General features: G+C 40.0%; 1 protein-coding gene across 1 annotated transcript in view; it reads right to left on the bottom strand.

Annotated features, from left to right (window-relative positions):
• CHD6 (chromodomain helicase DNA binding protein 6) overlaps positions 1 to 23,946 on the bottom strand; it is a 214,427-nt gene that overhangs the window by 99,562 nt on the left and 90,919 nt on the right. The window contains exons 4-7 of the mRNA XM_025399445.1: positions 16,963 to 17,110; positions 15,091 to 15,240; positions 1,451 to 1,513; positions 379 to 437 (exon numbers count right to left, since the gene is read on the bottom strand). Of these exons, the coding sequence (XP_025255230.1) occupies positions 379 to 437; positions 1,451 to 1,513; positions 15,091 to 15,240; positions 16,963 to 17,110 (420 nt within the window). The remainder of the gene's footprint in view (positions 1 to 378; positions 438 to 1,450; positions 1,514 to 15,090; positions 15,241 to 16,962; positions 17,111 to 23,946) is intronic.

Raw genomic sequence — 23,946 nt, 5'->3', positions numbered from 1 at the left:
AAAGTGGGCTGTAGCAGAAACGAAAAAATGTAAGAGGGGAAAAGAGCATATGCTACAGGAGAGTGGTTCTCTACCCTGGTTGCATATGAGAATTGCCCAAGGAGTTTTAAAAAAACAACAATCCTTGGGCCCCACTGAGTCTGAGTCGATGGTCTTGGGTGGAACAAGGGCTTCAGTGGTTTAAAAAAGCTCTCCAGGTAATTCTGTGTGCAGCTATAATTGAGTGTTACTGCCTAAGGTAAACTTTGGTCAGCCAAGACCTGTGGGTCATGCCTTAGAGGCAAGACTCTGAAGATGCAGTAGGTAATAAAGTCACAAGAGAAAGAAAGTTTTATTCATATAAAACCCAAATACAGAGAATACTTTAAATAGACGTACAAATTTCTATACTTAACGTAGAACAGCTCCAAGTCAAATGGAGGTTCTCCTGGGTGAACCTGTAACAAATAGCAAGCAGTTATCAGTCCAGATCCCAGGCAGATCACCCTTATTGAGCCAAAAGAAAACAGGTAATCAACATCTCTGCCTGATTTCCATAAAGATTTCTTGAGCATATTTTCATTTTCCCAGGCCTTTTCCTGATACCTATTGGTCAGGTTTTCCAAAGGTGGAATACAGAGCTGTAAGGTAAAAAATTGATCTTCGTGCTGTCCTTCCAAGGTCTAGGCTGGGACGGCACTCAGCTGATAAACCCAAACTGGCCCAGGTCTCTTGAGAAATGTCAGGACCAGAGCCTGGTATGGAAGTGACTACATTCATCTCTGGTGTCCCCCTAACGCCTCACTTCTGAAACGCCAATTCACTCTCCAAGTAAGGAAGTTTACTTTCATAAATACTTGAAGAGGAAGCCATGCTCTCACCAGCATCAACATACTCTACCACTCCAGGAATTTCCTCTAGGTGATTCCTACAATGGCCCTGAGATGTCTGAAGAAAAGAACCCCCACAACATCTCCATTAGGACTCATATAGGGGTGTGTGTGTGTGTGTGTATATATATATATTTTTTAAATAGAGACAAGGTCTCACTATGTTGCCCAGGCTGGTCTTGAACTACTGGGCTCAAGCAATCCTCCGATGTTGGCCTCCCAAAGTGTTGGGATTATAGGCATGAGCCACTGAACCTAGCCTCCATTACAACTTTTTTTCCATCTCTTCTTCTTGGCTCTCCGCTAAATTCTGGTGGGCTACAGCAGCTAAGGGATATATGCCTTTTGCTAGGATCAGAATGGAGGAAATCATTAGCTTGAGCCATTCTAGATATTTTAAGAGTTTTATGTCCTAAAATGCTCTATAGGGGTAAAAATAAGTGTTGGCTAGCCAGACAATATTCTTGCCTAGCTCTCACTCCAGCCAATAACGGTCATTCTAGGTTCTCTAGCCAAAAATCTCTTCATAGAAGATGTAATCTGTGCTAATGACATAAAAGCGAGAAACACGAGCCACCAACCTCCTGGACAGTCTTAGATGCCAGGATCTTCTCAATGATGTTTGCATCATCTTCTGGAGGCTCCTGGGGACAAAGATGAAAAAAAAAAGAAAACTGCTGGAACCACAGAATCCAAGAAAACAATTCTATAAGAAATACTACAATAGGTACTACTTCATTCAAAAGTTCACCTTTGAGTACCAAGGCCTCCTGTCAGGCCACAGAGTGGTCAAAAGGTCACAAACATTTTACAAACCTAGAATTCAAAGTGGTGGTGGCTTCTAAGCTCTGGACACAACTATATTACAAGACCAGAGATGTTTTTCAGATTCAATTTCAGATCTGCATTTAACATGCTTAAAATTGGTCTCGGACTTACCTTCTTTGCAAAACTACCTACGTGTTGATGCATAAAATTTTCAGAAAGTTCTGAGTCTGGGGTCTTAAAATTAGTTCTAATAGCTACCAGCTATTGACTTTAGGCAAATCAATACCTCCTAGTCTTCAAATCTATTAAAATAGGAGTTAAAAATACATATCTCACTGGATCAGTGGCAAGATAAAATAGTATTACTGTGGGAAAAATGTTTTCACATACTACTCAAAATTAAGGTATAATTTTTCTCTATTAAAATTGTACCATCTTTCCCCTTTTGTAGCTGGAAAAGGCTATTTCACGGATCATCCTTTGAATGTAAATCCCAACTGAAAACATATTCCTTTTTACCCTAGATAAACATCAACACTTCTGTGCTCCACGTCTCCATGAAATCTCTTTCTACAGAATATTTATAGTTAAAAAACCCTGAATGTTTAACACTCTTTCTAGAACCTCGAGCAGCATTATTTCTTAGTGGTTTCGTATGCACAGTGACCTTTTCAGATCTATTACAATATGAAACTTAAAACACCATATGAAAAGAACACTCATCACAACAACGTAATTGCCAAATTCAGTATTCTGGGTTCCTGGCTGGAACGTCCCAGAAAGGTGATTTGTATACCTTCAGTCTACCCATTCTAGGGCGTAAAGCCATAAAATTATAGAAAACATCTCTTCAGATCTTAAATCAAGCTTTTCCCAGGAAAGTGATGATGGGTTAAAAGAAATGAGGAAGGCACATGGCAGAAAAGAATTATGGAAATCAGTAAGCACAGGCAGATGCTCCCAAAGGTTACAAATATTTACTAAGCTCTCTCAGACACATGGCATTGTGCCAGATGCCATGCAGAAGTTAATCCAAAACCACACACATCCCTTCTCACCACTCAACAGGAAGGCAAATAAACTATAATTACCATACAATAGAAGAAAGCGGTGCGAATACAGACTATGGTTTTGTTTCTCTGTTTAAGTATTTGTTCTGCTTGGTTCCTAAACATAGATAGGTGGCAGGGAGGAGGTGGCAGTTCACTGTTTATTGCTGTCTTCTCCCTTTACTACATAAACCTTCAGAGGGCAGGGATCCTTGTTTTATATACCGACATAGCTAGACGACGAAATGCATAATCAATAGGTATTTGTTGAATGCTGAATAACAAGGAAGAGGAAAAGAAAGAAGGAAATACAGCGAGGAAATAAAGTGTCAAACTCTCTGAGGCCACAGAGTGGAGACAGCTATTTTTCTTGATTTACATCACTTAATTTAAGAAGTCTCCCCCTGCTCCATAAACTCAGACTTATACACTGTCAGGATGGTAACAGCAAAGGGCCAAAGCCAGGTGTACTTTAACGAGCAGCAAGGACCACGACCACTGATCTTGCAGCCAACTAACTAAAGTCTGACTATGGCAAGTGGGCAGTGAACAGGTGCTAGATTAAGAGAAACTAGACTAATGAACCAGCTTCCTACCTCATTTCCTTCCTAAATTTTTATCCCACATTATTTATGGAGTGCTTTTAGTTTATGCACTGGTCTTACAGAAGTAAATGAGATATGTCTAGTCTTAGCCATCAAGGAACTATCAGGCATGCTAACATAATGCTTAGTTATTGAGGTATGGCATACTTATAGTATGCAGAAATCTCAAGTGTACATCTTGAATTTTTACATACACATATGCACTTATATAACTACCACTCAAGATCAAGTTACATAATTTTTCCAACACTCTGAAAAATCCTGTCCCCCCATAAGTAACCAATATTCAGACTTCTACCACCATAGACTGGTTTTGTGTATTATTAAACCTCATGTAAACTGAATCGTACAGTAAATAGTTCATTCTTTTTTAACACTGTGTAGTATTTTGTAATATAAATACACTATCCACTCTACTGTTGAGGAATATTTGGTGTGCTTCCAATTTTTGTATTACACAAGAAATTCATATAAATTATGTCTTTTGGTGGAAAAATATGCTAATTTATCTTGGATATATAACTAGCAGTAGAAATACTGGGTCATGGGGTAGGTAGATGACTAATTTTAATAAATATTATCAATCAATAAATAATATTGTCAAAAATTTTCTCAGTGATTGTAAAAATTTTGACACCTACCAGCAAGGTATGGGAGTTCTGGGTGACCTGATATTGTCAGTCTTTAGCATGTTAGCCATTCTGGTGGATGTGTAGTGTTGTCTCTTTAATTCACATTTTCCTGATAACAGAGGATGCTGTGCCTCTTTTCATACGCTTACTGGTCATTTGGATATCCTCTTTTGTGAACCTCCTATTCAGGTCATTTGCCTATTTTATAAATTATTCTTTTTAATTTATTTTCAAGAATTATTTTAAATAAGAGTCCTCTCTCAGATACACAGATTACAAACATTTTCTACCAGTCTATGGTTTGCCTTTTCAATCCCTTAATGTGTCTTCTGATGAACAGAAATTCTATATAATCCATTTTATCAATCTTTTCTCTTATGAATAGTGTTTTTGTGTGCTGTTTAAGAAATCTGTGTTGTCACCAATGTCATTAAGCTACAAATGTAAATTGTAATTTTTATTTTAGTCAAACTTTAAATTTAAATGTAATGTCATTTAATTTTAAATGTAATTTAAAATTTTCTAGTAGCCACACTAAAAAAGTAAAAAGAAACAGGTGCAAATAATTTTAATAATATATTTCACTTAAACCAATATATCTAAAATATTATCAATGTGTAATCAACTAAAAAATTTAACAAAATTTTAATAGTCATTTGATACCAAGTCTTCAAAATATGGTATTTTATATTTATAGCACATCTTAATTCAAACTAGCTACATTTCAAGCACTCAATAGGCACATGTGGCTGATAGCGTCCATACTGGACAAGGTAGCTCTATTTTGTTCAGCTGATCTATTTGACTATCCTTACGGCAATACTGCCCCATCTTAATTCCTATAGCCTGATTACAAAGTCTTACAGTTAAACTTTCCAATTTAGTTCTTTTTCATGACTGTCTCAGGTTATGCTAGATAGGTCTTCAGCATTTTCACATACATTTCCACCAATTAAAAAACGCCCTGCTTAGTTTTTGACTGGATTTGAATTATAAACATCTTAGCAGTATTAAATACCCGTATGTAGCTGGGCGTGGTGGCTCATGGCTGTAATCCCAGCACTTTGGGAGGTCGAGGCAGGTGGATCACTTGAGGTCAGGAGCTCGGGACCAGCCTGGCCAACACGGCGAAACCCTGTCTCTACTAAAAATACAAAAATTAGCTGGGTGTGGTGACGCATGCCTATAGTCCCAGGTACTTGGGACACTGGAGTATTGCTTGAACCCGGGAGGTAGAGGTTGCAGTGAGCAAGATCACGCCACTGCACTCTAGCCTGAGTGACAGAGTGAGACTCCATCTCACAAACAAAACAAAACAAAGCAAAGCAAAACCCCGTATGTGCTACATCTATTTGTTTAGGTCTTCTTTTTTCACAGCAATGTTTTTAGAATAGACAGCTTGTGTATTTTTTTGAGTTATTCCAGGGTATCTGATACCCTGATGCTATTACAAATGGGATTTAATAATTATCCTTTCCTGATGTTATGTTGCTAGTTTACAGAAATAAAAAACTCATGTATTTGCATATTGTCTTTGTATCCAGCAACTTAACTAAATCTACATTTATTATTTATAATGATTTGTTAGTACATTCTGTTCAATTTTCTACATATGCACTCATGTCATCTACAAATAATAAAAAAGTTTTACTACTCCCTTTCTAATCTTTTAACTTTTTATTTATTCTTTCTCTTTATTGTAGTGGCCAGGTCCTACATTGTATTTCTGAGTATAAATTATGACAGTGAAGTATTTTTCTTACTCCCAAATTCAGGAAAGAATTCATTCAATATTGTACTACTTAATACAATATTATCCATCAGATTTTCTCTTGTGGCTTTTAAATGTTCTCTCAGTCTTTGGTTTTTACAGTTTAAGATATGCCTAAGTATGGTTTTCTTTTTCTGTATTTTTCCTGCTTCAGAGTTATCTGATTTTGAATCTACTGGTTGATATCTTCCATCAGTTTAGGAATTCTTGGTCATTAGTTATATCTTCAAATGCTGCTCTGCTCCAATCTCCTCTATCCCTAGGACTCCAATCAGAAATACTTAGAACTTTCGGCTGGGTGCAGTGGCTCACACGTGTAATCCCAACACTTTGGGAGGCCGAAGTGGGTGGATCACCTGACGTCAGGAGTTTGAGACCAGCCTTGCCAACACAGTGAAGCCCCATTTCTACTAAAAATACAAAAATTAGCTGGGCATGGTGGTGCACACCTGTAATCCCATCTACTTAGGAGGCTGAGGAAAGAGAATTACTTGAACCCAGGAGGCAGAGGTTGCAGTGAGCTGAGATAGTACCACTGCACTCCAGCTTGGGTGATAGAGTGAGACTCTGTCTCAAAAAAAAAAAAAAAAGAAAGAAATACATTAGAACTTTTAACTGCACCCCACTTGTCTCTCTCTCATGCTTTTACCTTTTGCTCTGTTTGATTCATTCTTTTTCCTCTATGTGCTTTAGAAATTTTCCATTGATCTGTCTTCATATTCACTCATCTTCTCTTCTGCTGCATCTAATCTACTTATAAACCCATCCACTTGGTCTTGAATTTTATAAACTGGATTTTTCGTTCTACACTGTTACCTGATTCTCTTTATAGATTTAATTCTCTGTTGGAAGTTTTCACTTTAAAATTCACCTTATCCATCTTTTCCTCTATTTTTTTTTTTAAAACAGGATCTCACTCTGTCACCCAGGCTGAAGAGTGCAATGGAGCGATCTCACCTCACTAAAACCTCCACTTCCCAGGCTCAAATGATTCTCCAGCCTCAGACTTGCAAGTAGCTGAGACTAGAGGTGCAAGCCACCACACCCAGCTAATTTTTGTATTTTTTGTAGAGAAGGGTTTTGCCATGTTGCCCAGGTTGGCTTCGAAATTCTAAGCTCAAAGTGATACTCCAGCCTTGGCCTCCAAAAGTGCTGGGGTTATAGGCATGAGCCACTGTGCTGGCCCCCTCTATTTCTTTAACATTTTAATCATAGTTATTTTAAAGTTCTTTCCCCCTGCCAACTCTAATATCTGGGTCACCTGGGGTCTGCTTCTATTATATAATTATTCTCTTAATTTTTAGCCACCTTTTCCAGCCTCTTTGAATGCCTAATATTTTTTATTTTATGTTGGACACTGTGGATAAATGAATTGTGGCAGCTCCAAACAGTATTTTGTACTACAAGTATTTCCCATTTTCTCTTAGACAACCAGGGCGAGGGTATGGTCCCTTTGATCCAGTCAGAGACTGAGTTGGGTTAGGACTGAGTTACTGTTTTAAGATTCAATCCACCTCTTATTTTACTGTTTTTGGAACATGAGTATCCAGGGTCACTGAGTGAGAGTGGCAGGTCTTTTTTCTCTTGAGCCCTGAAACATGCTCTATGGAGGTTTTGAGCTTAGTGTTTTAGTCTTCTGCCCCACGCAGGTTAAAAGTCCGACAAACACCTTAAGCGAGAGTCAGTATTCTGTGGTAGGTCCATTCCTTTAGTGATTTTTTTGTCTCCTAAGTACCAGGCGACTATGAAATTTCAATCTGCCTTCTAGCTGAACTCCTAGCTTCCTGGGATACCCCAGAATTCAGTAGAAGTCTCTTGAGGAAATCCCCTTGCTTTGGGGATTTCTTTAGTTTCCAAACATTCCACCAGCCCTGTATATTCAATCCCCAGTAGCGTCAGATGGTTTCTCTTCTACCCAGAACAGTCTCTTTTGTTTGGGCCAAACCTGACCCTCAGCCCACTCCCAGAACTGGGAAATGTCTCCAGAGAAGAAAACAGCCAGTCATCATCAGCCCACCTAGGGATGAGCCTTACTGTCTGATATTTTAGTTTATCTCATTCTCGTTGCTTCCACAGCTATATGATGCCTTTAAAAAGAGCTTTTTGCAATTTATATATATATTTTTTCCAATATTAACTCTCATTACTGGAGCAGTCTAGGGCCTAGTTTTTGGGTTTCTTCTCTTTTCTATCTGTATTCATTGTCTTGGTGATCTCACTCAGTCTCAGGGTTTTAAATACAGGCATCATCCAGCTCAGAACCTCTCCCCTGGCAATAGCCTTATATATGTAATTCCTATACGCCATCTCCACTTGAGTATCTCAGAGGTATTTCAAATTTAAAATATCCATACACTAAACTCCTATCCAACCCCTCTTTCCTACCCCTCCTACCTACAGTCTTCTCCCACCTGAGTTAGAGTAAACTATGCTTTCAGGTACTCAAACAAAAAAACTTGGTGTAATCCTTGACTCTTCTCTTTCCTTTCCATACACCATATCTGATTGGCCTAGAAATCTTGTTGGCTCTATCTTCAAAGTATGTCCAAAACCCAGCCTATTTTTCACCATCTCCATTGCTTCTAACCTGGTCTGTACCACCTTCATTTCTCACCCAGATTATTCTCAAGAGTATCCTAACTTGTCTCCCTGTTCTGTTCTTGCCCCACTAGTCTATTCTCAACATAACATCCAGAATGACCTTTTTTGTTAAGCTATTCCTCTGCTTACACTGCTTAAAAGGCTTCTCTTTTAACTCAAAGTAAAACTAAACATCTTCCAATGTCTACAAATCCTATAGGGTCCATGCCCACCCTCCTACCTCATCTGTTATGGTTCAGTTATCCTTGTCTATTCTTCATGCATACCATGCATGCCTCTATCTCAGGACTTTGTACAGACTATTCCCTCTGTCTAAGATGTTCTTCTGCCCTGCACAACTCCCTCTCTCCTTTACCTCCTTCTATTATTCGCTCAAATATTATACTTTTAGTGAAGGCAACTCTGACCACCCTATTTAAAATTGCAATCCTCACCCTGAATTCTGCATCATCCTTATTCTAATATATTTTTAGAATGGCATTTACTGCCATTGATGTACTAGGTAATTTTCTTATTTAAGGTTTATTAATAGCCTCTCCCTATTTACTTCTACTCTTTGGAAGTTCTGACCTAGGTCCTTTGGCCTCCCATGCCATGTAGGTTCAAAATGTGGCAAATGTTGGAAGGAGAGACCAGTTGTGAATTTGTTGCAGGCTTTTCCACGAGGGCAGGAATTTCTGTCTCTTTTGTTCCCTGGTATTATTTCCAGAAATTAGACAGTCCTTGGCATACAGTAGGTGCTCAATAAATATTTCTGAATAAATAATGTTAGGAGATTTTGCAATAGAACATGGTAACAATAGTAAAAAGCAAGTACTATGAGAATACAGAAGCCAGAGCACTTGGGCGAATTAGAAGAGGCTCTGGAAATGATGTGACATATGAGTTATATCTGTGGGCAAGCAGTAAACTTTCACGACTGCTGACTACTTTCCCCACCTGCTCCTAAGTCTGTATACCCCAGACTAGCAAGCAAGCATCCACACATGTACACACACACTGAAAGGAACAAAGTTCTCTTCCTTACTACTAGATTGCTTCAAATATTTTCTTATTCTACCTACCATGAAGAATAAAAATGGTTTCTGATGATAGGAATTTGATTACAATTCAGAATATTTAACTAGGACCAAATCTAAAGAAACTTTAATACATGGATGAAGAAAGCACAGGACTTTGAATATTAAAAGAAGTCAGGGTTTAAACACTTTTCATTATAGGAAATTTTCAAGTGAAAATTAAGGAGTTTGAAATAAAATTTCAATTTTTTTTTTGGCACTGTTAAAAAAGAGAGGGTAAGCACTCATGTTAAAGAATCAATAGTGATCATCCAAATATGGAAAACAGGTTTTTATTTTATCCTAATGAAATGAAAAGGGAGCAGCATTTCCGAAATACACATCGAAGTAGGAAGGAAACTGGAAAATCAGAATCTTTTTTTTTTTTTTCTGAACAGAGATTGTGCATAAGTACGATCATGTGTGTATAAACACTCAGTGTATACAGATACACACAGATATAAACTAAATCTGCTTGCCAGACACACTTCCATAACAACCATCTGTTCTCAACTGCTTGGAATTTCCTTAAATTATCCTTCAAAGAAGACCATTTTAATTCATACACTTTTTATGTCAGAGATTTATATAATCTTAATATTTTATCCTTAGGGAAAATTTTCAAAAACTTTTAACCCTATTTACCTTCAACCTCAACCAACTACCTCTCTTACCTCTATTTAGCAAACCATAAGGAGGGAGCATAACAAGAAGCAAATCAGGTTTGAAACCACAGTATTTATCAAGTGCCACGGAATATACAAAACCAGTATCAAGCTTTATGCCCAATTTCAAGGGGATTACACTCATTCAGGGAAGACAAAATAAACATATCTGTCTTAGAAATATCCCAGGGTAAATGCTAATTGGTCAAACAGTAACTACAGTCCAATGAGAGTTCAGAAAGTGAAAACAGCATGGATTTCACAGCATAGGTGAGGTTTTAGTTGGGCCCTAAAGAACACTGGCTCATAAAAGAGGACAGCAAAGAGAAAGGTAAGATGAAATGAGAGATGAAAGAACAATCTTACAGGATGTATGATGCATATCTAGAATGCATGCTAAGTAACCTGCCTTATTAGACTGAAAGCATTACACAAAATGAGGAGTAGGAATGAGAGTAAACAGGTAGTGTGTGGCCACATCTTAAAAAAAAAAAAGAAAAGAAAAGAAAACACAGGAGTTTTGATCTAATAAGGGAGTTAAAAAGTAACCACCTTGGATTTCGTGAGCAGGAGACTGAGAAATACCAGCAATTCCCTGATATTTTCGGAAAGTTAGTCTGGTATCCGACTGGGGAGAGCAGAGAATAGTGGCAGGCAAACTACAGAAGTGTGTGCTGCAGTAAATTGTACACTGGGCTCAGCACAGGGGGTGGCAGCAGAAACCAAGAGGAAACAAATACAGGAAACAACCTAAAGACAGTGTGGGAATTGGTGGTTGTACCCAGTGAAGAAATGGGAAGACTCAAGAAATTACCCACCCAGGCAAAGCTGATAGGAGCCTTATGATGAAGGGCCCTAACGGACACTTCTGCACCGAGTCACACACGCTGGCATGAAGCTACGGCAATGCCAAATAGCAGCAAGGAGCCTCAGAAAAGAGGCCTGTCTGAGGGTTTAAGTGAGACAGAGATGAATACCAGTGAGGAAAAAGTGCCAGTATACGGAAATGGAGGAAACAAGAGCCTGGAAGAAAAGAAAAATCTCTTTCCTTTCTAATACAGAGGTTTAAACAAATCATACCAGTTTGAGTTTTAAAGCAGTTGAGGTTTAAACAAATCATTACCAGTTTCATACCATAATGAGTTTTAAACATATTTATTCACTCACTGAATAAGTATTTGATAAGTTCAACTAATAGGTCTTTATATTAGCTACCAACCAGCAGAAATATAAAGTTCTACCTATGCTAAGAAAAATTACAATAAATTAAAAAGTGATGCCTGTTTTTGCAAAACTCTGCAATCTGACTGGGGAACAATCAGGAGTGATCATCAAAACAGTATGGCAGAGGCACTGAAAATCAGGACCATCACAGGCTATGAATAAGTGGTACAAGGGTCCCAGCTGAATTTAGACTTAGGGAATAATAATTACAATAATGAAAAACATTATCGAGCAGAGGATGGAAGGTGCCACTTCATCTGAATAGTTCCTGGGAGTAAATGTAAATTTTATTTTATTGAAACTCTCCTACCTGAGAGGCACATAGGACAAAAAAAGATACAAATCCTACACTAACATAACTCATGGTTTAGAAGAAGGAAACAAAAAATTTGGCAGGTGTCCAAAGGACAAGGACAGTTAAACATATTAGAGTGCACTAAGAGTAAAGGGGAGGGGCACTTATCCCCAGCTCGGAGGAGGAAGGCACTTTTGGGGGGAGGAAACAACTGAGCTCAGCCTGCCAGGTATAGAAAAAGGCCTATCAAAGAAGAGTGCGCTGTACGCAGACACAGAGCACAGCACAGGAGAAAACCACGAGCCAAAGCCTTATTCAAATTCAAGTCCTTCTGTTCCAAAAGGCAAAATCACACAAACCACCCAAATTGCAGGAGGCAAAAACTGAGACAGCCTTGCCAACAGTCTATACATTGTAAATAAAATACACCACAGAACTCTAAAAGTTTGTTTGTGTTCCAGACACCGAAATGAGTTTGACAAAGAATAAGAAAATAAAGAGTCACATTTAGGATGGAAACTTTTCTACCCCTGAATCCCAAGCTCGGGATTGTGCTACAGAGCCCAAAGCACAGCTGTGATAATATGCCATTCCTGAGCTAAAGTGAGTCGTGTGTAAAGATGTTTTAGCAACTCACCACTTGGTAACCAATGCTGAGGTTGTGATCTGGGGCTGGGACAAGGGCCAGCAGTCACAGAAGTGGGTTGAGCATGCTGAGAAGATACTGCACAGATCTGCAGAGAGATGGCAGTGGGGCCATTCTGGTGCTGACTCCAGCCCCTTCTCTGCCCCGAGCTAAAGCTAGCAGGCAGGCAGACACCCACCCAGAGGGCTCCGGGAGAAGGATATAGGAAAAAGCTTCCTCTTCTTCGGTGATTTTCTGTGCCACTGGATGTGCCTTGAGATTGCCTGGAATCCTAGATGAGATTCAAGGCTTTCAGGCTTTTCGTTAGCGTGGGAAATCTTTGTTCAAACTTCCTCAGGAAGCCCAGTATGTAAAAACAGATTTAAGTGGAGCTGTTTTGGTTCTGCAGCAACTAGGACTCTACAGAGCACCAATTTTGAAAATCACTCGGTAAGCCGATCTCTCCAGTCCCCTCACTGGCTGTGTGGCCTGCCCTGCATGCTAGGCCAGGCCTTGGCTCAGAGGCCAGCCCCACATGGTCGCACTTCTCTGAATGCCAAAGCCAAAACCATGAATCAGGCCTCTCTCTTCCTTAAATTTGGTAAATTTTTTTGAGATATAATTCAGATTCTAATTTATGTTTCTCCATATATAAACCCTCTCTTTGCTATATCCTTAGAAGAAAAAAAAGAGTCTTAATAAGATGCCCAAGATTTCCTGAACTATTTCTGTTAGTTAGATCAGCTACTGCTGCCCTTCAGGTGCCAGGGGAGAAGTCATAACAACATCTGAAATATGGTTAATGGCTTAGGCTAAATGGCTACTAGGAGAAAATCAAATTCCGTATAGTGTTTTAACTACCAAACCAACCATAACATCCCCAAGGAATGAAAACCCCATTACAAAGCAATACAATTCTATCACCTCATGGCAGTCTTGCAAGGGCTATTTTTAAATATTAATATTTGCTTGAAAAGTATTATAGTGACAATACATCAAATTATTATTCCTACTGTTACATTCATTAGTTGGATAACCCTTAGCAGAGACATGAAATCAACTCTTACATGCTAGTCACTGATTAATTGCTGCTATGTAACTCTGACCTGGATCGTTCTGGGCTTCAGTTTCTTCATTGTTATAACAGGGACAATAGTCCCTGCTCCCTGCTACTTTCTATGCAAACATAGAGTGAAAGAATATGTGGAATTATATGAAAATGGTTTAAGTTGGAGGCAAGGTAGTCAAGGAAGATAAAGTATTATCAGCTTCCATAAGATACACTAGCATCCAGGAGGAATGACAGGTATTTGTGATGCTACCACTCCATACAGAGTGTGAATTCTGCCAAGTCAGTAACAGTTGACTCCATAACAACAGACAGCCATGTCCCAGAATGTGCTCTTGGCAATAACGCCCCTCCTACATGCACAGCCTGTTTCTTGTCTTGCTTTTCACTTCTTCTCTATAAGCTCCTTGGCACAGATCTCCTTCTTTTCAACATTTAACCCTTCTCTCCTTTCTAGTGCCTCTGTATCAAGTGCTAATACTATCATCTTCTTTCTTGACACTGCTGCCAACAGAAACTGCTAAAATGCAAATACAGTGGTCCTACTCCTCTGCTTCAACACATCAGTGCCTCCTATCCCTTGTCCAATCTGCATGATAAAAACAAAATTCCTTAGGTGATATTCAAGGCCCTTCACACTGTGACTGCTCCTATCTCTCAGTCCTCCTCTCTCACCACCCCTCAAATTACACCCCAGCATCCAGCCAAGATTATCCATTTGTCATATCACAGCTTGTGGTGCCATTCAGTTTCTGGGGCTTTATGAAGTTCATGCTGGAAAAGTTCCTCCTAAGTCCTTGTCTTCCTATACATCTGACCAGTCTTGCTTCTGTGCAGCCTCTGTACCCAGCACATCTAGACTCGCAATACAAGCCTGTTGAATCAGAGTTCCGAGTTCCAACTGTAATTACTAGTTCATTTGATCTCATCCACTTAACAGCTATTTATTACACAAAAGACTTTTACATTCTTTTTTTTTTTTTTTTTTGAGACAGTGTCTTGCTCTGTCACCCAGGCTGAAGTGTAATGATGCGATCTTAGCTCACTGCAACCTCTGCTTCCCAGGTTCAAGTGATTCTTGTGCCTCAATCTCCCAAGTAGCTGGGATTACAGGCCTGCACCACCATGCCCAGCTAATTTTTGTATTTTTTTTTTTGTAGAGACGGGGTTTTGCCATGTTGCCCATGTTGATCTCGAACTCCTGGCCTCAAGTGATCCACCTGCCTCAGACCCCCCAAAGTGCTGGGATTACAGGTGTAAGCCACCACGCCTGGCCAAGACTTTCACATTTTTAATGAGAGACAAATAAAACAACATCAGAGATCAGATACATTCAAATGCAATTTGTGTTGTGGTAAGTGCTTTAAGGAAGCATACAAGGGGCTGAAATAGAACATCATTGGGATGAGGGGCAGGAATCTACTTTAGATAAAAGAGTCAAGAAGGATCTCTCTAAGGAGATAACATTTTAGGCAAAACTGATAAACCAGTCATGTAAAGCATTCCAAGCAGAAGGAAGAACAGAGGCAAAGGTCTACAGGTGGAAAAGGACTATTAGTTCAATGCATTAAAAGACAGTCAGTCTTTTGGCTGGAGAGTAATGGGACAGGGAAAAATTGTTTATCTAAAAAAATGAAGAATTTGGTGAAACAAGGCGAGAGTGTGATGTAGAGGGTCCTGCTGAGCACAGTAAGGAGTCTGAATGTTATTCCCAGTGCAACAAGAAGTTATTTGAAGGCTACAAGCCAGCAGTTAAAATGATCTGACTTATGCTTTAGCAAAGGGCCAAGAAACAACTCTGTCATCTAGGTCAAAATGACTGTCCAGCCAAACTCAGTACCCTCATGCAAAGGCCATACCTCCGCCTGCCAGGCCAGTGTCGAAGCTGAGAGTGCAGACGTTCGACCAGCTCCAAGAACAGCAATTGTTTCCCCATCATCATCCACCACTTTGAAGTCCAGGTCCTCATTGTATTTTCTGCGCTTTACTTGCCTTCCCGAGCGTCGTTTCTGCAGGGCAAACACACCCGTCAGAGAAACTCTCTGAGTGAAAGACAACAGCCTACATAAGAAGACCCTCATCTACATTTACTAATAAGCCAAGGAGAGCTTTCTTGCCTTACAAAAGAAATCTTTCTTAAAGACAACTCTTTTAAGGACTAAATTCAGTCAAAATGGGATCTAGCGGAGTAGGGGACAGAACAAAAGCTCAATCTCCAAATTGCCATGATCCACTAAAAAGAAGGGGTAATGTCTCACTGTCCAGTAAGACGTGTTCTGTTGATCAACGGTAGTGACTTCCCCCCTTTCAGAATCCACTTTTCCTCCAATAAAACAAGGATGGGAGCTGAACTCTATCATCTTTTGGGTCCCTTCCAGCACTTGCTGGAAGCACAGATTTTATGACATGATGACAGTTTTTTATTGTTTTTGCTTAAATTCACCATCCTTACTGTGTACTTCTAAAAATGTAGTTAGAAAACTAGTTAGTATCAATTTTTTGGTTTTACTTTGAGAATCTCGTAATGCTTCTTGAAATGCAGGGAGACATCTTAAGTGTGACAAAACAAGGTTCCTAAGTCACCTTGATTGTGATAATCTAAGGATTCATCTCTAATTAAGAAGCCTGTACCTTTTAATATTCAACAACAAAACAGCCCAGTGGCTTTCCACCAACAGAACAGCATACAGTTAATCTCTACATACTCATCATATCTCAACAGTAGAATCACTTCAGGGAACCATTTACCAGCCATTTCACTCTCAAATATTTAAATCTTAAAAAACAAAAGCAAAAGCAAAATCCCACCTCTCTTTTCTTCTACAAGATACCTCCTGAGCATCTCTCTTGTGTTCCTATCACTTCTTCACTAAGTTGCCTCTAGGATGTTTTACTTTATATGAGGGATTCCACATAAAAACCTCTCCCCAACACCACATACAGATCACCATTCTACAAACACCTAATACCCTGCCAAATTCCATCAACTCAGTGTGCCTGGCTCCTCTGCCAATCTAGACACTTAACAGCCACCAGCCCCAGTTTATAGGCAGTGAGGAGTCTGCTCTGACACCAGACACTGCTGCTTATTAATACTATGACATTACTAGCTGTCATTTTCCTACAGGGAAGAGCAGTGAGAAACCCATGAAGGTCCAGATGATCCTGGAAGGTATAGTACGTCAGTCTTATTCTAAATGAGCCTTGCAGCAGCGTGGCTCAGATAAATTGCTATGAATATCAGAGGAAACAGAGCACTTTCAAATATTAGCCTTCATGCTCAAGAGCGGTTCTCAACTCAGAAAATCCCTAACACTGTCACGGGCACACTTTGGCATATTTTTAGGAATCTGGTTTAGACGGGCAACTCCATGTTTCCATGTTTGGCCAAACTTTCCTTACTTGTTGGCATAATGGATACATTTCTGACTTTCCCAGCATCTTGTACAGGCTGGCCTGGCACTGAGCACTAAATGCATTACCTGCATGGCAAAAGAGGCCTTACAAGCTTGGCTCACAACTTTGTTTTCCACATCAACTCCTTCTGCAGCCTAATATCCTGCTACTTTTCAGGAATGAGGCAAACACCACTAGAAAACTGGGATATCATTAGTATACTGATCGGGCTAGGGAGTGTGCTAGAGATAGGCATAGAGGAGCAACAGGATCAGTGTGAGCCAGATCCCATCCAGCAGCTGTAATCTCCACAGGCCTCCCGGTCACAGCTGTACCTGGCTGTCTGTAGACTCAGTGGACTCCTCAGGACTCCGCAGAGATGGGTTCGTCAGGCCCTGATCCAGCTCTAAACTCTCCACTGTAGTTTCACTTTTCCTTTTTCCTTTCTTCTTTTTCTCCACTGGGGTTGGTCCTTGCTCCTTGCTACAAGGAGAAATTCAGAATTAAAACTGTTGGGCAGTTTTTAAAACTAAGATTTCTCATGTGATCAACATCATGAAATCACATCCTGGAATTCTAGGGCCAGGGCAGGCTTTAATGGGGAATCTACAAGAGTTTCTTCCCAGAAATGAACAGAAACATGGGAAGAAATATCTACATGGATCAACGCAGAATTCACTTTATTACACCCCATCGTGACTATTATAGCTACAATTAATATGTAAGAAATAATATGAACATCTCCAAAAACTTCACTTTTAGTTTATACAAATGTCTTCTCTAGGAAGTTCAACTGCTTCACAGATACCAAGAATCTTCAAATTACAATCTCCCTTTAAGTTTCTTAGGAAGAGACATCTCCCTAATCTGTCACCATCCTCTACTGAGTACATGCTGGACCTGGAGTGAACACTAGGCACTCAAAAATGAAGAGAACACTGCCTCTGCCCTTGATGAGCTTATGATTATGAAAATCCTACAGTTCACCTACAACCACAGCCCAAGGCAGTACATGAATGCTTCCTCAGAGAGGCAGAGATGGGCCAAGTCCATCCGCCCTGCAAGGCTCTGCTAAGATGGCAACATTTTCTCCAAAAAGCCTTCCCTGGCCTTCCTAGGTGGTAAAATCTCTTTCTCACACTCCCAAAGCACTTCAACTATACTTTGCTTAAATGATCTTTCACCAGGATTAGTTGTTAACTACAATATCAGGCTCAGAATTCACATAACTACATACAGTGCCTGGATCCTCTACAGTTGCTCAATAAATATTTGCTGGATAGGTGAGTACTTTATACTTCTCTGATCTCTCTTACCAGACTCGAAGTTCCTAGAGGGCAGTATGTGCTTGACTATGCTTGTATTCCTCAGAGTGAGTGGTCTTATGCCTTATACATAGTAAGTATTCAATTAATATTTAAGCAAGTTTTAAAATGGTTTTTTAAGCAACGGATAGATGGATGCATTAATGAATGGCTGTGATTAACTGTGGTTGGGGAGATTTGAGAACATACATTTGATCAGAGATACATATATATGTACATATAAAAACACAATTCTGACAGTAGTAGGAATAACAATAACTAATGATTGCAGCTAATACTTTATATAATAATTACTACATGCCGGCACATTCGTTTACATTGCCTTTGCTCTTCACAACAGCCCTGTAAGGCAGATGGTATTCTTTTTTTTTTTTTTTAAAGACGGAGTCTCGCACTGTCACCCAGGATGCGGTTCAGTGGTGCGATCTCTGCTCACTGCAACCTCTACCTCCCATGTTTAATTCTCTTGCCTCAGCTTCACCAGTAGCTGGGATTACAGGCATCCATCACCACGCCTGGCTTTTTTTTGGGGGGTATTTTTTTTTTTTTTTTTGAGACGGAGTCTTGCTCTGTCACCCATGCTGGAGTGCAGTGGCGCAATCTCCACTCACTACAAGCTCCGCCTCCTGGGTTCACACCTTTCTCCTGCCTCAGCCTCCCGTGTAGCTGGGACTACAGACGCCAGCCACCATGCCCGGCTAATTTTTGTATTTTTAGTAGAGACGGGGTTTCACCGTGTTAGTCAGGATGGTCTCGATCTCCTGACCTTGTGATCCGCCCGTCTCGGCCTCCCAAAGTGCTGGGATTACAGGCGTGAGCCACCGCACCTGGCCAGCAGATGGTATTCTTATTCTCATTTTATCATGAGGAATCTGAGGCATGGTGAGGTTAAGTTAGATTTCCAGGGCAACAGGGTTAGTAAATGGCAGAGACAAGATTTGAGCCCAAGTGGAATCTGTGCTCATCTGTGATTATCATAGCATTCTTGGGGGAATAGAACAGTGTTTTGGATATATTTAGTAAAAGATAGTTAGTTGTGTGCCTGGATAACAGGGCAAGTGAACAGAAGCACCATGTGATGCAGCTCAAAGGAAAAATCAAGGGTGCACCAGGCCAGAAAGTTTAGACTTCATTCTGCGTGAAAAGGGCCATGAAAGCAGGTCCAGGAAAGAGGGAATGAAGCCTTTCAAGGGTGGAAATGCTTTGAAAGGCCCAGCAGGAGTAGAACCAGGAAGTCTTGGCAAGTGACAGAATGTGGGTGACAAAGAAAGAGCCAACACTGGTACTTCCCATCAGGAGATTTAGTAGAAAGTATGGGGAAGAGAAGGAAACTGGATGACCTTGTTCAGAGGGGTGATCAAGGACACAAACCAGCCAGTGCTGATAGCTAAATCTGTCTGCTTCCCTCTTGAATACCCTTCACCCTTCACATGCCCCCAACCAGGTCAGCACAAACTCTGCCCAGCTTTTATTCCCCAGGCTGGAGACTGGCTTGCCTACCTACCAGGAAAGTTCACGATGAAAGCTATTTGCAAACAAACACAGGAACAGAAAAACAAATACTGCATGTTCTCACTTACAAGTAGGAGCTAAATGAGGAGAACACATGGACACACACAGGGGAATGACACACACTAGGGCCTTTTGGAGGGTGGAGGATGGGAGGAGGTAGAGGATTAGGAAAAATAATTAATGGATACTAGGCTTAATACCTGGGGGATGAAATAATCTATACAACCAACCACCATAAGTTTACCTATGTAACAAACTACACTTGTACCCCTGAACTTAAAAGTTAAAAAAAACAAACAAACGAAAAAACTATTTTGATCCAACCTAAACAACTGAAACTCAAGGGGTCGTGCCATTTTCAAGGATTACAGATTTTTAACAAGGGACTTGTACCCTTAAGCAGGGGAAAAAGCACAAGTTCTTCTATTTCTTACCAGTTCAGAAGAGGAGACTCAGGTAAAACAGTTTTAAAAGATGCTAAATTTTCATGAGTCTTTATCTTGTGAAGTAATTTTGTGGCTCCTCATTAAGAAAACTGCATAGTAAATTACATTCTACAAAGTACTTGTGAATTCCATGTCTCATCCCAATCCCAAGAGGGAGCCAGGACAAACAATCCCTATATTCCAGATGAGGAAAACTGAGATTTTTTTTTTTTTTGAGACAGAGTCTCGCTCTGTCGCCCAGGCTGGAGTGCAGTGGCCGGATCTCGGCTCACTGCAAGCTCTGCCTCCCGGGTTCACGCCATCCTCCTGACTCAGCCTCACGAGTAGCTGGGACTACAGACGCCCGCCACCTCGCCCGGCTAGTTTTTTTTTTTGTATTTTTTAGTAGAGACGGGGTTTCACCGGGTTAGCCAGGATGGTCTCAATCTCCTGACCTTGTGATCCGCCCAACTTGGCCTCCCAAAGTGCTGGGATTACAGGCTTGAGCCACCACACCCGGCTGAAAACTGAGATTTAAAAGCAGCAAATGTCCCAAAGTCAGCGGCAGGGCAGAGGCTTATGCTCAGGTCAGCTGAGTCACAGGGTATTACTTTTTCACACCAAATCATGTATTTTGCCTCTTTTTTTCTAAAATCCCAGTCTCCCTTTTAGTAAATGTAAAAACTTCAAATATCCTTTAATGTTATTTGAATCTCAAAATAATGGTTTAAAAAATCAGCAACATTCCAATGACCCAAATATAGAAAATTCACAAATCCATAGATGTTGATAGTTTTTTACAGCTCTCTTAGAAAAAGGTTTAATTCTTTGACACAAATTTAAAGAAAGCTTACAATATGCCAAGTCACCCTAATAGTCACATGCTCAGTGGCCTTTGAATCTTCTGTAAAATCTTAAATCTTTCTTCCCAGCATTTGAAATCAATTTCATCTACTTACTAAATGTAACTTCATTATATTAGAACACTTTGTCTGTAATGTTTAATCTTCATTCTAAATATTTATTATGTGTGTGTGCGCGCACGTGCCCACATGCTAGAATCATGTGCCTCACTGTGGAACATCATACTCGAAGCTAAACCAAGTCCAAATCATAACTAACAAATAGAACTTCCTCAAAATATGACACTTTTACTAGGAGACTTGTGTGCATTTTGAGCAACACATTAAATGTTGAAAGGAGGGAGGAGACATGGTGAGGCACTTTCCAAGACAAGCCTGAGGCGCTACTAGATTTTCCCAGCCATAAGCTGGGGTTCAGGTAGCCTGGGAATACTTTCTCAAATATTTGTCAGTAAAATAGGAAAATACTGGCTGAAACCTGCTCCCTTATTTGCAGGTAAATAAGAAGATACTCTACTCGGGAACGCTTCAAAGTGATTTTCTGGAGGTTACCTTTGGCAAGAGAAGCCATTTTAAGTTCCAAAAATTCTTCCTGGAGCTCTTCTGATAAAGGCAAGTATCAAGAAGAAAAGATTCCTTGTAAGCTTACAAATGGGATCTTCAAATACGATATTAAGAAAAATATCATCTGAATTCATCCTCTAGGAAGACTAGATAAGGTGTATCTTTCTGCTCTTTGGAAAAAGTTTTAAAAACCTTACGCTTGAGAGTTTTATCAGTTGAAGACATTTTAATCTCTAAACTGCTATACCTACAGATGATTTGGCCCATGAATGTTTGTTTGCTCCTTGAAGTTCCAGGTTCTTCAAAAATAATGGATAGGCCAGGTGTGGTGGCTCATGACTGTAATCACAGCACTTTGGGAGGCCCAGGCAGGCAGATCGCTTGAGCTCAGGAGTTCGAGACCAGCCTGGGCAATATGGTGAAACCCTGTCTCTACAAAAAAATACAAAAATTAGCTAGGCATTGTGGCATTGGCCTGTGGTCCCAGCTACTTGAGAGGTTGAGGTGGGAGAATCGCTTGAGCCTGGAAGGCAGAGGTTGCAGTGAACAGACATCATGCCACTGCACTCCAGCCTGGGTGTCAGAGTGAGACCTTGTCTCAAAAAAAAAAAAAAAAGAGGATAAATAGGATCTAACAAAACTGCATATGCATATAATCTTTGACTCAGCAATGTACTTACAGGAATGTAATCTAAAGATATATCACACGATATAAAAACACATATTCATGAGGTTATTTATTACAACATTTTTTGGTAATTATAAAATAATGAAAACTACCTATCTAAACATAAATGACTGAATAAATTAGGATATATACAATGTAATACTAGACAGCTATAAAAACAAGAAATAATTCTACAAACGGATAGGGAATGATTTCTAAAGATATATCAAGTGAAAAAAGCAGTGTTAAAAGAGTATAATATGCTACCTTTTGTGTAAGAATAAAGGGAAATTTTAAAAACCTGTACACATCTATCTACTAATACAAAAAGAAACACAGGAAGGATAAACAAAAAAACCCACAATGCCTATCTATCTACAAGGGGTAGCAGGGATACAGGAGGGAGTGACACTTCTCTGAGTATACCTTTGTACACAGATCTGACTTTAGGAAATCTGTTAAAGTTCTACATACTAAAACACAAAAAACTAAAAGATGAAAACAAGCTGAAACAAGTGAATCCATGTATGTTTAAAACAAGTAATGTAACTGCACCTCATAAAGAATAAAACCGCTTCCATTAACTGATGAACACAGCATTTGACTACATACTCTCAACTTCTGGGAGAAGGAGAAAGAAGAGCAAACCAATTCTGAACTTTTTTTTCTTGGTAGTTAAGAAAAAAACTACCATGGTGAAGTGACTCTGAACTATTTCAGATGTGGTATAGGACTAAGCAAATGAGTAAATGTGTTGATGTTGGGAACTGGCAAATACGAAATAAGGCAAGGGAGATACTGTGAGATGAATCTCAACTGCAGGCATCATCAGTTGAACTCATGAGTTCCATAACATGTATGAACACAAGCATGTATATGCGCATGTGTGTATGTATATATACATGTATGTGTGTAGATATATGTATGTATATACATGTGTACATATATTCATATGTGCATGTTTGTATGTATTTTCCCCCTAGTTTTGACAACAGAAAGGGCCTAAGAGCAAAGATGCCCCATCAGCAATGTGTACACCTAACACTCAGATCTTGATGTTTAATACTAAAGCTCCTCACAGAAATGGCTGATTCCAAGGCTAAAGCAGGGAAGAGAGAGGATGAGTCCGAAACACCCTGCTATGTCAGAAAGTAAGAGAGTGTTTAGAAAAACAAACATGGCAAGTCAAAATGAGAAATAAGTCAGCTTGAAGAGTTTTGTTGCCCAAAACTGAGACCATCTGAACACCAAAGTAATTGAGGACAGTAAAGAATTATAAGTCATTGAAAATAATAGGAATCTATACCAATGAGACATACATAAATAATGAATAAGGGATAAAGGGGAGCTCTTGTTCACTACAAAACACAAATGGTAACTGTAAAGGAAGTGGTAGAGTTAGAAAATCATTTTGAGGCTGGGTGCAGCGGCTCATGCCTGAAATATCAGCACTTTGGTAGGCTGGGGCGGGAGGATGGCTTGAGGCCAGGAGTTCAAGACCAGACTGGCAACATATTGAAACCCCATCTCGGCCGGGCGCCGTGGCTCAAGCCTGTAATCCCAGCACTTTGGGAGGCCGAGACGGGCGGATCACGAGGTCAGGAGATCGAGACCATCCTGGTTAACATGGTGAAGCCCCATCTCTACTACAAAAATATAAAAAACTAGCCGGGCGAGGTGGCGGGCACCTGTAGCCCCAGCTACTCGGGAGGCTGAGGCAGGAGAATGGCGTAAACCCGGGAGGCGGAGCTTGCAGTGAGCTGAGATCCGGCCACTGCACTCCAGCCTGGGCGACAGAGCAAGACTCTGTCTCAAAAAAAAAAAAAAAACCCCATCTCTACAAAAAAATTGGAAAAAAAAAAAAAAAAATCAGCCAGGCATGATGATGCACGCCAGGTACCTGGGAGGCTAAGATGGGAGGACTGATTGAGCCCAGAAGGTCGAAGCTGTAGTGAGTCATGAT

This window comes from Theropithecus gelada, chromosome 10 (assembly GCF_003255815.1).
Source record: "Theropithecus gelada isolate Dixy chromosome 10, Tgel_1.0, whole genome shotgun sequence".
Lineage (NCBI taxonomy): Eukaryota > Metazoa > Chordata > Mammalia > Primates > Cercopithecidae > Theropithecus > Theropithecus gelada.
The sequence above is the reverse complement of the archived record's forward strand: the minus strand, read 5'-3'. Positions and strand labels throughout refer to the sequence as shown.